The 20,416-nt window shown below is 34.8% G+C and overlaps 2 protein-coding genes across 2 annotated transcripts; one reads left to right on the top strand and one right to left on the bottom strand.

The window, feature by feature from the left end:
* The first annotated feature begins 1,041 nt into the window (after positions 1 to 1,041).
* On the top strand, positions 1,042 to 4,093 carry LOC104808320 (transcription factor MYB35). Its single transcript, XM_010533998.2, has 4 exons — positions 1,042 to 1,169; positions 2,312 to 2,468; positions 2,868 to 3,000; positions 3,167 to 4,093. Exons 2-4 carry the CDS (start codon positions 2,351 to 2,353, stop codon positions 3,900 to 3,902), a joined length of 987 nt encoding a protein of 328 aa, XP_010532300.1. The 5' UTR covers positions 1,042 to 1,169; positions 2,312 to 2,350; the 3' UTR covers positions 3,903 to 4,093.
* Positions 4,094 to 6,038: 1,945 nt separating this feature from the next.
* On the bottom strand, positions 6,039 to 8,545 carry LOC104808319 (transcription factor MYB1R1-like). The gene is made up of 3 exons (XM_010533996.1): positions 8,159 to 8,545; positions 7,534 to 7,742; positions 6,039 to 6,690 (listed from the first exon to the last, which is right to left on the bottom strand). Exons 1-3 carry the CDS (start codon positions 8,454 to 8,456, stop codon positions 6,418 to 6,420), a joined length of 780 nt encoding a protein of 259 aa, XP_010532298.1. The 5' UTR covers positions 8,457 to 8,545; the 3' UTR covers positions 6,039 to 6,417.
* Between the last annotated feature and the right edge of the window lie 11,871 nt (positions 8,546 to 20,416).

The raw sequence follows: 20,416 nt of genomic DNA, 5'->3' as shown, positions 1-20,416 counted from the left end.
GAATATCAGTAATTTAAGTCTTCCAAGATGTTATTTAAAATTTTGGATTACAGTTATATAACCAACTCATATTTTGATATAAGATGAGCATAATATAACCACAAGTCTAATACAGAACCATTATATATAAGATGAAATAAATCTAAAAAATATTTAAGACTAAATGGGAGGTGCTTTGTCAATTACCGCAAACGGAAGAAGCCAATATATATATATGGGCCAAGCCAAAATGTGCCGAAGGACCCTTTTTTGCAAACCGGTGCTTATGATGTGCGTAAAAGGAATTGGTTCGAGGCCCCTCCACGAACTTGAAAAACAAAATCTTCTTAATTCATCCGCCACCAGAAAATGCCAAAAACATCTTATTTGATTTATTTCTTTTTATTTTTTTTTTATAATCTAAAAATTCATTTAGCTAACTAAATCTTTCAAAAGACCGGAGAAATCTAGATGAATATCTCTCACCACGTTTGAATTTGAACGTGAGATAAAAGTATGTTTTGAATATTCTCTTACCATTATATAGGGGTGTCAATCGGGTCGGTCCGAACTCGCATTCGGCTCGAAAGTTTCGGACTCAAGCTCGGACCAATTGATTTTTTTTGGGTCTATATAACTATGTCCGAAGTCCGACCCTATATATTTTGGACTCGGATCGGGTCGGGCTAGACCGGCCCGCATAATTTCTTTTGTAAATGTTATTTTTTTCTTTTATGTTATTTTTTAAAAAAATAATGAATTTTTGGGACGATCCGAATCGAGTCTGAAGTCCGATTTGAACCCGGACTGAAAGTCCGATTTTTTTTTTGTCGAAAAATTTAGATCCAAAGCCATTTAATTTTCCGGTTGGACCGGAACAGATTTCGTACTTCGTACCTAAATTGACATTCTACTATTATGTCACCCAAATTTAGGTGTGAGTATTTCAATTTTCAATTTTGGATTTCAATTATATGAGAAATTCAAGTTGTCCTTTATGAACATAATATAATAACAGGAGGACTAGAGCATAAAGTTAATTCATGAAAACCATCAAAATAATGTAACAGAATAATAACAACAACAAAAAAAAAGAAGACTAGAGCATAAATTAAGGCCGTAATGTAAGATGTCGGATTGTGACATCATCGTCTCATAGGCTTTGCCTCGATGATTTACATGCAAATGAGGTAATGAGGTGTCAATATATAGTTTTTGTTTTTGGTAAAGGAGGCATGAATATGGTTGCAAACACATTTATATGCACATATTATATAATTATTTGATTGTGTTTGTAAAAAAAAAACTAACAATAAAAACCCAAAATCATTTTCTTTCTTTCCCTTAAATTGTTATATATTTCTTCACTCAAGAAAGCTTTGCAAGTGTTAGATCACTAAAAGATAGCTTTTACAAAAATCAACGACAATACATTTATGGTTGAAAATTGTAACAACGTTTTCTTTTTGTGTTTAGAAATAATATGAAGTTATACACCTCTACGATCATTATTTGTAATGTCTCTTTTTATATATATTTCTTTTGGGTTTGCAAAAAGTCTCAATACATTAAAATTCAAAATGATTAATTAGCTAACTTTGGTTTAAAAACAACTTTAAGATTACTGATATACAATACAGCAAATCTGAATTTCTTTAAATGAATTTTAAACCTAATGGGATAATAATTACAAACGGATTTAAAAGTAATGGGATATTATCTTTTAACCTAAAATTATTGAAATCGAATCAAATTGAAACGAAATGTGAAAAAAAGAAACAAAAAATCGTTACAAGATGAATATTTTTCTTAAAAAAATATAATAAAAAACCCAAATAGTATTTTGACCAAACATAAAAGCCAAATGGGTGCAATATTTCCAAAACTCAGAGAATCCAAATTTGAAAAGAACCAAAAACCGAGATATGGGCTATAATACAAAAGGAAGAATCCAAGTTTGGGTGAACTTCCGGATTATCAAAAAAAAAAATACAAAAGGAAGAATCTCGAAGATTAATTACCAAAGGGAAATCTTGAGGTTTACATAAACCCTAGGTTTCGTTGTTAATAATAAAGAATTTAACCAGAAAATAAAATTAACATATTTAAATCATAAGCTGCAATTACACAAATACATAAACTATTAATATTTATAATAAAGGATCATGCAGATGTAATTTTAAGAGAGGGAAAATCATCCTCATGCTTTCCTTGCCACCCACGCTTCTTATACCTCCGAACCCATTTTCCTAATCCCTTCCTTCCTCCCAATAGCCTTTGTAATTTCCCTAATATAATCTCATAATTTCATTTGATTTTGTATCCTATCAAGGGATCCAAACATACTCGGAATCGCGTCTCCGGACCGAAAATGGTGAAACCTAGCTTCGGGAGAAATGGGTCATGGTCGGACGAAGACGATGCTAAAACTCTCGCTCCTGCGTCCAAACACGTCCCTAGAAACTCCGTCGCAACGTCTAAGAAAACAGGTTACTAAAAAAATCGATTTCTTTTTTTTTTCTCTTATATATATGCACATTTTCTAATCTATTAATTTGATGTTTTTCTTTAAAACTATAGAGAAGTTTTACACTAATTAATGAAAGTTTCGATATTCAATCGGATCTTATGCGATGGATGTTCGCGTAAATTAACTGCTCATATTCTCCAACAAATCATGTGGTTCGGACGTTCAAATACAACATTCCATTTACATGTCCCTCTCTAAAACCTTAAATTTAACGAATCCTCTATCTCGAGATGTTTCATCCTATTTTTTTGTTCGGGTTTTAAAGAAAGATTCGGTTAACATCGATACAAAGGCTACGGTTATCAAACAATACATATAGTTTGTATGAATTTAATGAGTGGTTTGAAAATGTCCACAGGAATTAGGAGATGTGGGAAGAGCTGCAGACTGAGGTGGGCAGATAACTGTGCTTCCACTTCTCTTAAGCATGAAAGCTTCACCCCTGAGGAAGAAGATCTCATCATCAGGATGCATGCAGCCATAGGGAGCAGGTCTGTCTTAAGATAATATGTTATAACTTTGAAATATTATATATAATGTTCATATTGTTCATGTAAAATATTCTGCATCATGGGTTTAGGGTTTAATCGAGCACGATGCATTCTGCGCAAGAATTTGAAAATCCCGGGTTTTTTTTTGTTGTTCTTGTGGATTCAGATGGCCCCTTATAGCCCAACAATTGCAAGGAAAGACAGAGAATGATGTCAAGATGTTTTGGAAATCAAAGCTAAAGAAAAAGCTGACTGAAATGGGCATAGATCCTGTCACTCACCGGCCATTCTCTCACATTCTTGCTGATTACGGCAACATAAACGGAGAAACCCTAACCCCTAATCCTTCAGCCCGAAGCGGTTCTCTCAGTCGCAACCTTAGACACCCTCTTTCCTTCTCGAGATCTGAGAAAGATTCAGACCCAAATCAAGTCGGTGAACCGGGCGATCTCCTATCTCACTTAGAAGCTATAAAGTTCATGACTGTGGCCGCATCGGCACAAGTGAAGCCAGAGACCTTCTTACCCGATTTCTACAACGGCCCGCAGGTTCTGCTGTCGTCTTCTGCGTTATCGGATTCGTTTTCTTCCTCCTCGTCGACTGCTTCGACGTCTTCCGCTACACCACAAGAGAACACTGACCTGAACTTCAGCTGGTCCGACTTTCTTCTTGATCAAGAAATCTTCCCAGAGAATCATCAAAAACCCGAGGAACTCGACAATTCATTTGCTTATTTCTCGGAGGCGGTCACTGTCACAACTTCAACTGCGAGTGAGAGCAATGAAACTAAGCAGAAGAAGGATGAAAATCCGAGCAACGGGTTCGTGGAGTCGATAATTGCAAAGGAGAAGGAGATGTATTTGGGATTTCCTAGCTATTACGAGCAGCCCTTGTACGACTGATCTGTTCGAGTATAGTTTCTCCTCTTCTCTTCTGCAAATAAGGAACTCATATGAAAGGGAAATACCATAAAGGGTTTCAGTATGAAATAAAGGAGAAGTGAACACTGCTCCGCCTCCTTGACTCGATTGATTGTTGATTCTTATTGTGAAAAGAATGAATCAAGTCTTGTTTCACTTTGTTACAAGTATATATATATATATGATAAAGAATCATGTTCTTGTCTCGACTTTCTGAAATATGTTTTTATTATGTTAATTGACCCGTGAAATTCATCTCAAGAATGATCTGCAGAAACCTGCAATGACGTAAATCTGGAAATAGTCGTTCCGAGTGGTGCGAAGGAAATAAGGGTATTGGAGGGAGGAGAGAGTCGGATCGGTGGCTCCAAATGACAAGAGAGGTACATGGAGCTCTTCTGAAATGTGGAAGATAATGTGAGCAATTCCTAAAGGTTGTGCACCAATGGCTACAACCACCTCTGTTTTCATCAGTTGCAAAGCTACAATCATAAGCAACATATCATCATCATCATCATCATCATCATCATCATCATCATCATCATCATCATCATCATCTTCGTCGTCGTCGTCGTCGACATCTCCATTCATGTTTAAACCATCGACTGGCTGATCACCATTGACGTCATCCATGGCCGCCATAATTGATATATATATATATATATATATATATATATATATATATATATTCCGAAAATAAAATCTAATGTGTTATATTATTTTTCTATTTCTTTTTTGTTTCAACATAAATGATTATATTTATATATAAATTTTAAAATTTTTATTGTAAATCTATTATATATTATTGTTCAATTGTATATTTATTGGTTTAAGAATAAAATTTAATTTTAATATTAATAATATTTTATTATATAGATTTATATTTTTTATTAATTAATTTTTATAATATGAACAGAGCCTCAAATATCTTTGGAACGACCCTGCAATCACATATACAAATACAACATAAACACATATCTTAGAGAAATTTTGTAGGAGAGTGAAGATTAGAGGCGAAATTGGATACACATCGGTGATTCAATATTTTTTCAATTTTAAAATATGAAGGAAGAAGAAGACGAAGTCACGATTTTTATTTTCTTTTCCGATAATAATTTTTATTGCAATCCATCACAAAACGAAATAAAAACCACAAATCATCTTCTTCTTAAAATTTAAAATTTTCATCTAAAACAATGAAAAATAAAAAAATTTCATCGCAAAATAATTTGATGGATTCTACGACCGTTTACAACACATATTTGTGTAGTGATGGTATTTCTATCGCAAGATTCATTAGCTGGTTTTTTTAGTATTTGATTAAAATTCTATTTTCATTTAATTTAAAAAATATTCATTTTTAATCGTAAAAACTTATATAATATATTTAATTTTGTAATAAATAAATAGTGGATTTAAAAAAATTTATGAAAAAATATAAAAATTTGATATGAAGTAAAACAAATATAAATTTTCCGTAAATATCATATTAAAAATGAACTGTATAAAGTTTAACAAATTACACATTGAATAAATAATGAAATACGAAGTTTTCAGTTTGGAATTTGAAGATTTTAATCAAAATTTTTAGCACAAAAGTAAAAAAAAAACATATTTATTTAAAAAAAATCGAAATTCAGTATTTAACTTAATATATTTGGCAAAAATAGAAAAAAATCGTTTACTTTCTATCTTAAAATTATTTTTATATTCCATTTACAGTTTGCATTAATTTTGTATTTATTTAGAATATAATGCTATATTGTTTATTTTATTAAAATTTACGCAATATTATATATACATACCACGTTATATGAAATCAAAATGTTGGACGGTGGAAAACAAAATGCCATTTCTATTCCTCCAAATTAAAAAGAAAAAAGAAAAGAAACAAAAATCACAAGTCAAAAACAATGAATCAATCAATAAGCAAATTGTTTGGCTGATAATTGCCATTGGTCACATCGAAATCTGCCAAATTACATCCACACAAAACTATATAATAAAAAATATTTATACTAACTAGAAAAATCTACACTATGATCAAGTGACCAATCAAATGCACATTAGTCCACAATGAAGATGGTGACTTATTCGTTGAACCCACACATGTACATGTCATCCCCAACTATAATTAACAGATTTAATACACATATCGAACACCTTTCACCACGCACATTATTTGACATAAATTACTAAATCAAGGCCCAATTTACATATTACATTACATATTACGAGAATGAAAATGGACCGTCAGATTTTGAGATTGACATATCCTAAACTGACACTGACTAAGAAGCTAAGAACAGCGATAACTTCGTATTATAACTTCCATCACAACTAAAAACAAGACAGCCCTAACCCCTTTCATCAGATCCAGTAGAATATATAAATTACGCGAGCACGAAGAGAGATAAATCCACGGGCGAGTTGTTTTGATTTTGTAACCTTATCTGTACAACAAAGAAAGCAGGTCCTTTGCCGATTCACCTTGGCTCTAAGCGACATCGATGATGCTGCTACTGCTATCTCCGCCGCTGAATCTGGGCATCATCTCGAAAGCCGAAGGATTCGAGGATGGATCCTTCAGACAGGGCGAGGCCAGAGAGAGGTTGAGGGAGATGGGTGGAAAACTCAAGCCCGGATTTCGATCCGTGTTTAGATTGAATGGTGCCCAATGTGAAGTCGGACCGTGCGTCGGGTTCAGTAACGGGATTGCAGTTGAATTCTCCTGAGTAAGGAGCTGATGTTCCTCCATGGGCATTTTGACCTGACAAAACAAGCAGGTCCAAGTGTTAGGTTAACTTCACAAACGTGTATTTTTGCCGATGTTGCACCAGATTTCCCAACTTAATAATGTCGGACTAGCTCTTAACACTAAATTGAGTACAATTTATTCACTTTATTGCACTGTCTGGACAAGCATTATCAAGTTTACCAAAATCATTGTAGTTAAGAGAGATTGTTTCTCCAGCAGGACCTTGATATGCGCCACTACGGGTATATGCAAGGAAGAAGAAGAAGCTCAGAGAGGGAGAAGCGTCGTCTGTGGAGCAGAGTATGGGCCCAAATACAGTTGAGAAGGAGGGACATGGAACAAGCAAAGAGACGTTGCAGGGGATTATTTCTGATGAGGGAATCATTACCTCTCTGAGTCTTTGTGTAAGGTTATCGACAAAAGCAGAAGCTTGTGTATGGTGTGAGAGAGGTATGCCTCTCCGAATCTTGTATTTCCTTTGGTATTGGAATACAAGCGGCAGTTTAATATCCTATGTATTGCTTATTCTCATCCCCATCGGCAATCAAGAAATAAAACTAGACCCCATTTTGTAAACAAGGACTCCTAACGGAGGAAGCTTGAGAAAATCTTTGCATCAAGGTTCAGGTGGCAAGAAACACAAAACAAAAGGCGGCAAACTTCAAAAGCTTGAGAACTCAAATCAAAGCAGAACAGAAAAAGTAAACCCTCCTCTAAAGCTAAATCCGTCCACATTCAAGCCAACCATCTATGAAACAGGACGTATACCAGTCAAAGGGCAAATCATTTGGGCACCATCTAATTCATTCAGAGAGGTTTCAGATTCAGTTTCAGTCATTGAGGATTAGAAGTTACCGTTTCAGTGGTCATGTCAAAGAGGCTAGATCTCCGTCGACGTCGATTGAGGTTGCTTTGCCTAAGGAAATATTTCTGAGCGTGGCTCGCCACCTGAGCAGGCGTTCTAGTCTTCACGAAGTTCCTGGAGATTCCTTTCCAATCACCTTTCCCGGCCTTCTGTAATCCAAGCAAGAACAGCTTGTGCTCTTCCTCAGTCCATGGAATTCCTGAATTTTCACAAACACCACAGACAAGAATCAGCCACGCCCTCTCAAGATAACAAAATTTTGTCAAAAAAGATAACTCAACAAAACAGAGTTCCCCTTTTTTCCAACTCTAATTTGCTCAAACCCAGATTACAATTCCTGCCTCTCGATGCGATAGTTAATTACTTTTCAGAAAATGATACATCAACGAAGTTTCTCGACAAACCACTATCATCCATTTTTCTCTCATAGAAAATGGAAGAGAAAAATCAGCATGCACCGATTTTCTCTCCTTGAAAGTAAGAACGGAGGCCGATTTGATTCATTTCACGACATCGCTAACAGTTCCATCGATATCCTACGAATCAATCTCCGATTGGAACACATAACTATAGACTAGATATCGTATCATCGAAGATTGAAAAAACAAAAGTTACCTCGTTTACGCTCGCGATTTCCACCAGAAGAAGACGAAATCGGAACGGCGTCGTCGGCGGACGCGTAACCAGTGGCAATATCCACCTTGTTCTTCTGTTCTCCGTCACCATCTTCCCCGCCGATCTTCTTCGGCATCTCCTCCGGTTGCTCATACTCAGATAGATTGTTCAAACTCACACACTTCCTCATCGGATCAACCACAAGCCTAACGCCGAACAGCATGATCTCCTTCCTCGCTCCGCCAAATCCAACGCCGCCTCCGGAGATATCCGACGAGCTAGAGTCGCCGTCGGCCATGAATTCGCTAAATCACGAGTTCGCCCTTGCGTTTTGAACAAGCCGCCAAGGGAATCTTTCAACCGTGCAAATGCAAATAGGAGAGAGGGACGTGGTGAGTGAAATTGAGCTGCTTCTGCTTGTGGGTTCATTTATAAAGGGAGAAATGCCACGTAGTTGATCCATAAAATAATTGGATGCTGTGAGTAACGGACGAAATGTGTCGCATTATAAGTGGTTCGTTTAGTGTTTCTTCTCTCACCGAGCTGTGTCTTTATAAGTTTTCTCTTTGGATTGATTTATTTTACCGTTAGTTTCAGTAAAATATTTTTACAGAAAGAATAAAGATAAATTCTTTTTTCTTCAGAAAATGTTTTTATATTATCTTCCGAACGAAAGAAACACAAGTTAATAATTCAAATATTGATTTTTATAATTAGTTTACTTATTAATAAATTACAAAAAGAATGTAAATATTTTTTATTTATTTAGAAATAAATTTGTTGAAATAGAAACATCATCATCATCATCATCATCATCATCAAATAATATGTTTGGTCTCCATTCACACTTCATCGTAAAAAAAAAACAAAGAAAATAGAGTAAAACTTAGTTCACAAACAACTATAATCATTGATGTCTGCATTTTGCTAAACAAAATCAGATTTAATTTTAAATATATCAGGTATGATTTGATTCCATTTAATTTATTTTTCACGTGAACCGAAATACCAAACATTATGCACATGATTCGTTTTTTAATTTTACTTTTAAAACTTTTGTCTTTCTCTATTTTTCTGGTAATAAAAATGTAAAAAAAATGGTACGATTTAGTTTTAAATTGCACCTTTATATTCATTTATTTATTTGGATGCATAATAAAAAGAACCTGGTCAACTCAATTCCCCCCGCACATGCTTGACCTCGGAGAAACCAAAAAATGGGCTTCTGACATGACTTTTACTTTGGTCATATTAATTTTATATATCCATATCTCCATCATTATCTTTCTTAAATATTAAAATAAACTTAAATTTAAATGGCAGAAAACCCATTTCCACTTGTGTGAATCTGGGGCTTCAGAACACAGAAAGGAAAAAGCCTGACCAAAAAGAGTCGTCATGGCATGGCACGGGGAGATTATATTATAGCCATGTTCCATATTGTAAAACTAACCGGAAAATAAATTTGAGGATCTATGTAGACTTTTTTCTTAATATTTTTTAACATTTTGTACCTTGAAATGTTCTTATCCAGTAAAGATGATTCTTTTTTTTCAAAACATGAAACACGGCTGAATTCTTATTAAAGAATTTGAAAATTACTAAATTTTAAAAATGATAGAATTACAGGTGTTTTTAAAATATTTAAACGAAGTTATGCGTCAAAATACAATTTTATATCCAACTGAATTTATGAAATTTTTATTTTAGTTATTAAAAAAATAAAGATTTTACAACTGAAATAATTGGTATGATTTAAAATATGCATGTAATTGGACTTTAACATGAATAAGATCATTTTTTAAATTAAAAAAAAAAATCTGATACAGAAACCGTTGGCGACGATATTCTCCGCCCGACACCCTTATTATCCAAGGCACTCGGTCCTTCACTGCCGTGAATTCAGTAGCCCATGCGGCCGACTCCCTGTAGCTTCCTCACCGGCCAAGTCTAGGCTCGTTGAATTTTTTTCGAATGCATAAATTTCTTTCTTACGGAAAAAAATTGGCCATGTTGGAGTTGGTTCACAGCGATATTACATATTACACCGCTAATAATCGGATCCATTATTTGTCCGAACACTCTTTGTGTTCAAGAATCTCTCTTTTTTTTAAACACACAAAGAGAACATTTCCCACCATTCCACCGGCGGGAAATGATATAATTTTTGGACCAAAATGGTCCATATACAAAGGCTGATCCTAGGCCTAGAGTGAATGTAGTTGGGTTGAAAACCCGGAGAACCATCCAGGTTATAAAAAAAATATTTTCCACAATATATTATCATCAACCAAGTTATGGAAGACAGAATCACTTGCATTGGTTACAAAAGCAAAACCTTTCTCTTTTGCCAAATTGGGTGAGTTTATATATATAACTCTCCCTATTAAGAAATCAACACAAAGACACAGGGAGTGATGACGGAGATCACATGAAAACCAAATAGTCCTGTAAAAAATATAATATGAATTTGGGTGAAGATTTATGCTCTGTATTCCACTTCTAAACCTTTTGCGTATGAAATAAAATTTTAATCCTAGTGGATACACAAAACACTAATAAAGAAAAAAACTTGACTGCCTGTCTAGTTGCTCAAAAGGGTCTCTCTAATAAAGGAAAAGACTTGACCACCACACGACTCGGGATAAAACAGACTTAAAACATTTACAATGACCATGGTTAAAATCTAAAGACACATAGACCAACTTATAACTACCATATAAGTTTGAGATTTTGCAGCCAGTCTCATGGAAGGTTTAGAGATTACATAATTTTAAACAGCAGTTGAAACAAACAATCAATGGCTACAAAATCATGGGTCCAACTATGCAATCAATAGACAAATCAACTAAGCAAGCATAGTCTAACATGAAGCAAGAATCATAAAATCAACTAAGCAAGAATCATCTCCCTGGAACTGGTCGTTGAATGCACTCATCAACAACCTTAATCATCGTGATCACATATCGCCTTCTCTAATATTTATATTAGTCTTGATAACCTTTCCAAATCTGTCTCCTTGCGACTATCAGTGTGTTGAAGGAATCTCTAGTCCTCAGAATTAACCATCATGTTAAAAGGGTAGATAGTTTAAAATTCATTTAAACTAATATATAAATCATGATCTCTATATGCAAAACTTTAACATACAAGATCATGAATGCGGAAATAAAATTCTGAATCAAACAACATACCTCCAGCCATTGATGATTATGTTATTGATATGAAATCTAAGTATTTGATTCTTCTAAACCTTGAGCAACACAATAACGATGGTGTATATTATGAGTATCTGCTAGGCTTAGGGACCTCAATACCATACGTGATCTTTATAGTCTTTTTTTTCATAAAAAAAGACTTCAGTTATTAGGTGGTTATCAAAGACAGTTAGCAGAACATGGAGTAAATATTGGACCATCACCATAATGGTTAAGTTATTTACGAAAGTTAATAAACTTCCTGCATTATGGAAATTAATTAATAAAATAATTTCGAACATTCTCCCCTTGGTCCATATATTACTCTTAATAAGAAACATAATATATGAATCATGACGACAAGTCCTCTTAATACGAGTATTATCTTCCATGTATTACAGTATATAATGTCTCTTCAAAGTTTATATGATAACACAAGCTTAATGAATAAGCTTTATGCTTATTCTAGGTCCAAATGTATGAGTCTTTTCAATATCAAATATAGTATACACATTTTCATGTAAAATATATTCACAACTGAATAAGAGTTTCGTTAATACATAAATATACGTACAAGTGAAATAATCACATCATGGAACTTAGTCTCATACTCACAACATGATCTCTGAAATTCTTAATTGCATACCCTTAGTCAGAGGATTTGCAATCATCAATTCTGTGCTAATGTGTTTAATGACCACTTTTGTTTTCGCAACACGTTCTCTTATGGCGAAGTACTTGATGTCGATGTGCTTACTCCGACTTCCACTCTTATTGTTCTTAGCCATGAAGACAACAACTGGATTATCACAATATAATCTCAATGGCATCGCAATAGAATCCACAATTCTAAGCTTAGATATGAAAATCTTCAACCATACACCATGCAACGTTGTCTCAAAACATGGAACGAACTCAGCTTCCATAGTGGAAGTAGCGGTCAATATTTGTTTGCCACTCGTCCATGATACAGCCCCACTGGCAAGCATAAATACATATCCAGATGTTGACTTACGCGAGTTAACACAGGCAGCAAAGTCTGAATCTGAGTAACCGGTGATATCTAAATTGTTCGTCCGTCTATACATAAGCATGTGATCCTTCGTACCTTGTAGGTACCTCATCATCTTCTTTGCAGCTTTCCAGTGGTCCAAACCTAGATTACTCTGATATCTCCCTAACATTCCCACGACAAATGCAATGTCAGGACTTGTGCAAACCTTAGCATACATAAGGTTTCCAACTGTAGAAGCATATATGGAATGTTCTTCATTTGTTCCCATTCGAGCTCATTTTTCGGGCATTAGTTCAAATTGAACCTATCACCCTTCACAATAGATGCTGGACTCGGTGAACAATCTTTCATCTGAAACCTCTCCAAGACTTTATTGATATAGGTCTCCTGAGACAAACTTTGAATACATCTAGATCTGTCTCTATGGATCTTAATGCCGACGACATAAGATGCCTCATTCATATCCTTCATGTCAAAATTCTTAGAGAGAAATGATTTCATCTCATACAACAACCCTTTATAATTGGTTACAAGTAAAATGTCATCCACATATAGAATAAAGAAACAAATCTTACTCCCACTGACCTTCTGGTATATGCAATTATCCATGGTATTTTCTTCAAAACCAAATGAAGAAATGACACCATGAAACTTCAAATACCACTGGCGGAAAGTTTGTTCAATCCATATATAGATTTCTTAAGTTTGCAAACCAAATATCCACCATTACTAGAGAAGAATCCTTCAGGTTGTTTCATGTAAACTTCTTCCTCCAGTTCACCATTGAGAAATGTCGCTTTCACATCCATTTGATGCAAATCCATATCAAAATGGACAACTAATGTCTTGATCACACGAAAAGAATCTTTCTTTAATACAGGAGAAAAAGTCTCTTTGTAATCGACTCCTTCCTTCTGAGTGAATCATTTGGCTACGAGTCTTGCTTTATATTTTTCGATGTTGCCCAATGAGTCTTTCTTGGTTTGAAGACCCATTTACAACCAATGGCTTTTACACCATTAGACAACTCGACAAGATCCCAGACTTCATTCGATGCCATCGAATCCATCTCATCTTTCATGGCACTATACCATAAGTCAGATTCCTTACAGCTCATGGCTTGTGAAAACGTTTCAGGATCATTTTCGGCTCTAACATTATGCTCACAATCTTGCAGATACACCATATAGTCATTCCGAATTGCTGATTTTCGTACTCTAGCAGATCGTCTCAATGTTGTATCAGCATTTTCCTAAGGATCATGTTGTATAATCGGTTCAACAATTTCAGACATTTATTGAACATGATCTACTGGATCATCAACTTGTGGAGGTTCGGAAACTGGTTGTTCAACACACATTGGAGTTAGATAAGTGCGACGAACGACAACAATTCGAACGTGACTTGAATTGGAAGGTTGTAAAATAAAGTGATCACTCTCAAATCTTTCTCCTAATGATCTGTCACTCACACTAATCAAGTCATTCTCAAGAAATTTTGCATTTCTTGACTCCACAATCCGTGTACTCTGAGATGGACAATAAAATATGTATCCCTTAGACCTTTCGACATATCCAATGAAATACCAACTAATGGTCCTCGAGTCTAACTTCTTCTCTTATGGGTTATAAACTCTTACTTCAGACGGACATCCCCAAATGCGTACATGTCACAAACTCGGTTTCCAACCTATAAACAACTCGAAAGGTATCTTTGAGACAACCTTGGCTGGAACGCAGTTTAATATGTACACTGTCGTTTTAAGAGATTCATTCCACAAGGACTTAAGAAAGTTTTGAGTATGATAACATACCCCGCACCATGTCCAATAATGTTCGGTTTCTTCTTTCCGCTACACCATTCTGGCTCGGAGTGTTGGTGTTTCCTGGGATCTCATGAGCGAATCTTATTCCTAAGAGATCGATTCTAGGGTTTGCGCAGCGGATGAAAAACAAAATTTAATAAAACCCTAGAACCATGCTTCTATGATTCATAGAAGAGTAAGAACGCTTACCTCAATCGATCCGGGGCATTTATCAATTGAAGAACTCGTTCGATCACAAAAAGGAGGAAGAATACCTCGCCCTCTACACGTATCCACACCTCGGGATGGATTCCAACCTTTGGAACTTGTCTGTTAGGACTCGAATCTTCTATTCGATGATGTGCTTTGAGAAAACGTGACTTAGATCACTTCTTAGACCCTCTAGACTCACCAAAAGAGTCTCTTGAAGTTCTCTTGGTCGGCCACCCAGTCTTAGGGTTATAAATCTCCTTTTCTTAAAGTGATTAGCCCTAATTCCGGATTTTAAAATTAAATCCGAAACCTAAACCGAACGGACTGCTTAGTAGTCTGTTCGGTCTGGACACTTGGTCCGTTCGGACCAGTCACATAACACAGTCTGTTTGTTCGGAGGGTCAGTCCGTTCGGTCCAACACTTGGTCCGTTCGGACTGGATCCTCTAGTCCGTTCGGTCCCACATTTTGGTCCGTTCGGACTGGATCCTCTAGTCCATTCGGTCCAACAACTTGGTTCGTTCGGACTAGATGCTCTGGTCCGTTCGATTCACTCCTAGACCGAACGGTCCGGACCTCTTGTCCAGATTTCTCGACGTTTTCTCATGCATTTGTCCTTCTCTGCGTGTGTGACCCTGTAGGCTCATTCGATATAGTAGTATAACCCAAAATCTCTATTCCGGATATACAAGTCATAGGCGGTCTCTAGCAAGACACTATGACTACCTATCTCGAATAGAGTTTGTTCGTGATCTTACGAACGCCAAAAATGATTCCGGTTGATGATCCTTTTGTATCACGATAACATATGTCGAACATAAGGCATGAACAAGCCACCTTATCTGATTCGACTGCTTTCTCGTTCACTGAGTTCGACTGTCTGAAATAGACGACGCTCGTCTATAGTGCGGCCACACATTTCTACAGTCTCGCTCACACGAGGGGCCCAGTGATATCTCTCTCTTTTACGAGAGGTACAAATCCCGTCTTGACTATCTACAATCCACCCAGCGATATCTCTCTCTTTTACGAGAGGTACAAATCCCGTCTTGACTATCTACAATCCAGCACATGATTCGTTTCGCACCTGATAAACGCCTTTATAATCCTCATGTTACGCATGACGTTTGACGTGATCAAAGTACGCAACTCATCATGTTGGATTCTGTAGATATCTCAGGTCTTAGGATCCAATCATGGAACCGCCATATGAGATTCAAGTCATGACGCTAGTCCATGTGACAATCTCATGCGGGTCATTCGAGTGTTTCGTTCTCCAACGAATACCTATGATTGTGATCGTATCCAATACCTATGATAATTTATATGATCATCAATCACACATCATACTAGTCTTGATATATCATTATTCTCACAATGATACACGACTAGAGAATTTAGTATCGTTCATAATAATACATGGATTTCATAACATATTAAAGCATGCACAATACGTAATGAATCAAACACTCATCCATAAATTATAGAAAGTGTCAATACATCAAATGTATCTTAGTAAAGCTCGCAAACAGTACATCATAGAGCACTAAACCAACACGAAGAATCAAGTGTGGCTTATTGGGCAACAATCCCTGTTCAGCACGAAATTTCGCAAAAGGACCGAGTGCTTGTTCATTTTCAGTGTATCTACCGTAATATTCACCACTTCTATTTGATTTCACGATCTTTATTTGCTTACCGTATTGTTTATCTACTTCTGCCTTAAAGAGTTTAAAATCATCTAGTGCTTCACTCTTGTTATCAAGAAAGTAGAGATACATGTATCGCGAGTAATTATCTATGAAAGTGATGAAATATTTCTGTCGATATACATCCATGTCTGGACAACATATATTCGTGTATGATCTCTAATAGATCTGAACTCCTCTTTGCACATTTCTTTGATGTGTTGGTATGATTTCTCTTTATGTAGTCCACACAGGTTTCGAAATCAGAAAAATCTAGAGTACTAAGTACTCCATCTTTTACTAATCTCTTAATCTCTGATGGCATAACATAGAGGATTCTCCATTCACAACACATCTTTTAATACCAACATGAACATCGGAGGCGGCTCGTCTTTCTGAATAGCATAGTCAATGTCCATCCACCCCAAATGGAGCAAGATTCTTTCCTTCCACACCTTATAGTTATCCCCTCTGGACTCGGGAATTTCACATTTCATGTCAGAGACATTCATAGGTTGAAAAAACTGCACAAAATAGATCAATATACATACTTATATTAATAAAAATGAGGCAACTGTATGTAATGTTTTACCAATGTAAAAACATCAACAATATGAATCATATGATATAAAAAATGCTTGTGGACTAAGTTTCTAATTCAAATATATTCATATTTTTATTAAACTTAATGATGAAACCAGCATATTACATTCATTTCACAATCTCTGTGGATAAATTAAGAAATATAATCGACTTTCCATCATAATTAATTACATAAATATAATAAAATTTCTTGTGGGATAAATTTCATTATATCAATGCGATTAATTACAATCAATATCTTTAACTAAATGTGATCCAATAACAAAATTTACATATAATTTAATTCTAATTAGAGATGATGTGGTTATTTTCTAATTTAAATAAATTATACAGATCACTAGACATTTATTAATGTAAACACAAATTATTACCATGAAATAGGCGTAACCTAGTGGTTGTGCCTTCCGAATCCACCTGTGATTCCTTTTCCCTTATTATTTAATTACGATATAAATATGTCATAATGTAACTGGGTACATGAGTGTTGCTTTAGCCTAGTGGTTGTGTAATCTATGTAATTCACGACCCATGTTCAAGCCCAATTGAGACCCATTCTCATTAATTTTTTTTAATAAAATAAATCAGAAAAACCCTAACATCTTCTTTGTGTTATCTGTGCATAAGGTTTCTTATGCGGCGACGACTCCTCTGTTCTCCTCTCTCTCTCTATTTTTTTAATTGAACTCCCTCTAATAACAACGATGATTCCGGTGGTGGCCTGACCAACGGTCATTACCGAAATCATTTCATTAATATCGTTCAGAGATCCAAACAGAGAAGAGAATCACCGCCACTACAAATCACATGGAGCCACAGATCTAGCATAGGATAATCAAGGTATCATTCATGCGTGTAATGCATCAGAAAACCTAAATATTTCAGATCTATCATGGGTCATTTTAATAGAAATCTCTAAATGACCTAACACATCAAAGATCACAAGATTCAATCCACTATTTTAAAGATTCATAAATTTGGATGAAAAATTGTTAATGCATCAGGAAAACTAAATATTCCTTAACGAAATGGAATACAAAAAATTTATTTTTTAACCATAATAGATGTAATAAAACGTACTATTTAATCTAGCAGATTTCATGAACAACATAATTTTCAAAACAGAGATTAACATGCTCTTATACCAAATGATAGTCTAAAATTCATTTAAACTAATATCTAAATCATGATATCTATATACAAAACGTTAATATACAAAATCATGAATGCGAAAATAAAATTCTGAATCAAACAACATACCTCTAGACATTGATGATTATGATATCGATCTGAAATATGAGTATTTGATTCTTCTAAACATTGAGCAACACAATAACGATGGTGTATATTATGAATGTTTGCTAGGCTTAGGGACCTCAATACCATACGTGATCTTTATAGTCTTTTTTCTATAAAAAAAGACTTCAGCTATTAGATGGTTATCAAAGACAATTAGCAGAACATGGAGTAAATATTGGACCATCACCATAATGGTTAAGTTATTTACGGAAGTTAATAAACTCCATGCATTATGAAAATTAATTAATAAAATAATTTCCAACATTCTCCCCTTTGTCCATATATTACTCTTAATAAGAAACATAAATATATGAATCATGACGACAAGTCTTCTTAATACGAGTATTATCTTCCATGTATTACAAGATATAATGTCTATTCAAACTTTATATGATAACACAAGCTTAATGAATAAGCCTTATGCTTATTCTAGGTCCAAATGAATGAGTCTTTTCAATATCAAATATAGTATACACATCTTCATATAAAATATACTCACAACTGAATAAGAGTTTCGTTAATACATAAATGTACTTACAAGTGAAATAATCAGCACGTTGAAACAAACAATCAATGGCTACAAAATCATGGGTCCAACTATGCAATAGACAAATCAACTGAGCAAGAATCAGTCTAACATGAAGTTCTTGCAATCAATAGACAAATCAACTAAGCAAGAATAGTCTAACATGAAGCAAGAATCATACAAATCAACTAAGCAAGAATCATCTCCCTGGAACCGGTCGTTGAATGCACTCATCAACAAGCAGTGTGTTGAAGGAATCTCTAGTCCTTAGAATTAACCATCATGTTTAAAGGGTAGATAGTTTAAAATTCATTTAAACTAATATCTAAATCATGATCTCTATATGCAAAACTTTAACATACAAGATCATGAATACGGAAATAAAATTCTGAATCAAACAACATACCTCCAACCATTGATGATTATGATATCGATATGAAATATGAGTATTTGATTCTTCTAAACATTGAGCAACACAATAACGATGGTGTATATTATGAATGTTTGCTAGGCTTAGGGACCTCAATACCATACGTGATCTTTATAGTCTTTTTTCCATAAAAAAAGACTTCAATTATTAGGTGGTTATCAAAGACAGTTAGCAGAATATGGAGTAAATATTGGACCATCATCATAATGGTTAAGTTATTTACAGAAGTTAATAAACTCTCTGCATTATCAAAATTAATTAATAGAATAATTTCCAACATAGAATGGTTGGATTGTTTCCCATTTCATCTAAGGTATTGAAAGCAACAAGTTGGAACCTTACACAACTTTCTCATCTGTCATATACAGTAAGATTTTCCTGGCATCTTCAATGGAGCAAATATGATGCCCTAGTATGTTTCCATGTCATGGGACAAAGTTACAACTTTCTTAAAATACTCGCCGTCCCAAATTACTAGTATCCAAATATTGTATTGCTAGCTTTCATCTCTGGAAAAAGCTGGCGAATATAATCGTACTTCTCATTTTGTCCAAACATACTTAACAAAGTATTGTATGTACTTGTATTTGGTGTAGACCCTGCAAACCTGAATCTGCCCGAAAAGCCCCCGTGGCCTCCTTAATAGGCCCGAATTTTGTATACATGCCTCTAAAAACTTTTCCAACTTTTCAGTTTCCCATACGTCTCTACGAGATCACTATATGTGGTTAAATCTGGACCTATGCCACTCTCGTTCGTTGTTGTGAAAGCTCAAACGTGTCGAAGCGAGTAAAGTTACCTTCATATTGTTCTTGGTCTAGGCTTTCTTAATTTGTTTGAAGACAAAACCATAAACTGTGTTTGGTCTAAAGGAATATTTCCAGTTTCTAGAAACATCGTGTAAGTTAACGAAGACTATTAGATTCATTGGTGAAACTAGCCTCGGGTGTACGCGGTCAGGTGAAAGCCTCCGAAGTAAGAAGAAGGTTCTCTGCTGGTTGCTGGAGAGACTTTTAAAGATTCCAAACACCAATACCCAAAAAAGAAAAAAGCTTCCGAACACTAACAGATTAAAAAAAATGACATAACAGATTGATATATAAAAATAATGATATAACAGATTGATATATAAAATTAATGATTACGCGTGATGTATATTTTCGTAGAAACATTCTTTTGTATATAAAATAATTTTAAAATTATAACAGACATTCATAAAATCTTCGACCAAAAGAATATGACCGTTGATCTAAAAATTTAAATAAAAAATAGCGTATATATATTCATAAAACCTTCGTGAGAAGTTTCCTCAAAAGAATGCTTCCTCCGTATCAAATAAAATATATCATAATACCCATCGACTCAACCAAAAAAATGTTATTTTTAATATCCCAAAAAGTATGTTCCCATGAAAACCATATAATATACAAACGATGACCAAAGTCATTTTTGGCTGCTAAAGCAAAGATGCCAAAGAAGATTGACCA

The sequence above is a fragment of the Tarenaya hassleriana genome, unplaced genomic scaffold, assembly GCF_000463585.1.
Source record: "Tarenaya hassleriana unplaced genomic scaffold, ASM46358v1 Cleome14, whole genome shotgun sequence".
Lineage (NCBI taxonomy): Eukaryota > Viridiplantae > Streptophyta > Magnoliopsida > Brassicales > Cleomaceae > Tarenaya > Tarenaya hassleriana.
This window is presented reverse-complemented; position numbering and strand designations above follow the sequence as displayed.

What these genes read in the sequence shown, in the direction of transcription:
- LOC104808320 (XM_010533998.2), top strand. Translation starts at nt 2,351, where the DNA reads ATGGTGAAACCTAGCTTCGGGAGAAATGGGTCATGGTCGGACGAAGAC. An exon ending in CGCAACGTCTAAGAAAACAG is followed by an intron (nt 2,469 to 2,867) that starts GTTACTAAAAAA and finishes AAATGTCCACAG; the next exon opens with GAATTAGGAGATGTGGGAAG. An exon ending in CATGCAGCCATAGGGAGCAG is followed by an intron (nt 3,001 to 3,166) that starts GTCTGTCTTAAG and finishes TTGTGGATTCAG; the next exon opens with ATGGCCCCTTATAGCCCAAC.
- LOC104808319 (XM_010533996.1), bottom strand. Translation starts at nt 8,456, where the DNA reads ATGGCCGACGGCGACTCTAGCTCGTCGGATATCTCCGGAGGCGGCGTT. An exon ending in AAATCGCGAGCGTAAACGAG is followed by an intron (nt 7,743 to 8,158) that starts GTAACTTTTGTT and finishes GTGAAAATTCAG; the next exon opens with GAATTCCATGGACTGAGGAA. An exon ending in TTGACATGACCACTGAAACG is followed by an intron (nt 6,691 to 7,533) that starts GTAACTTCTAAT and finishes TTGTTTTGTCAG; the next exon opens with GTCAAAATGCCCATGGAGGA.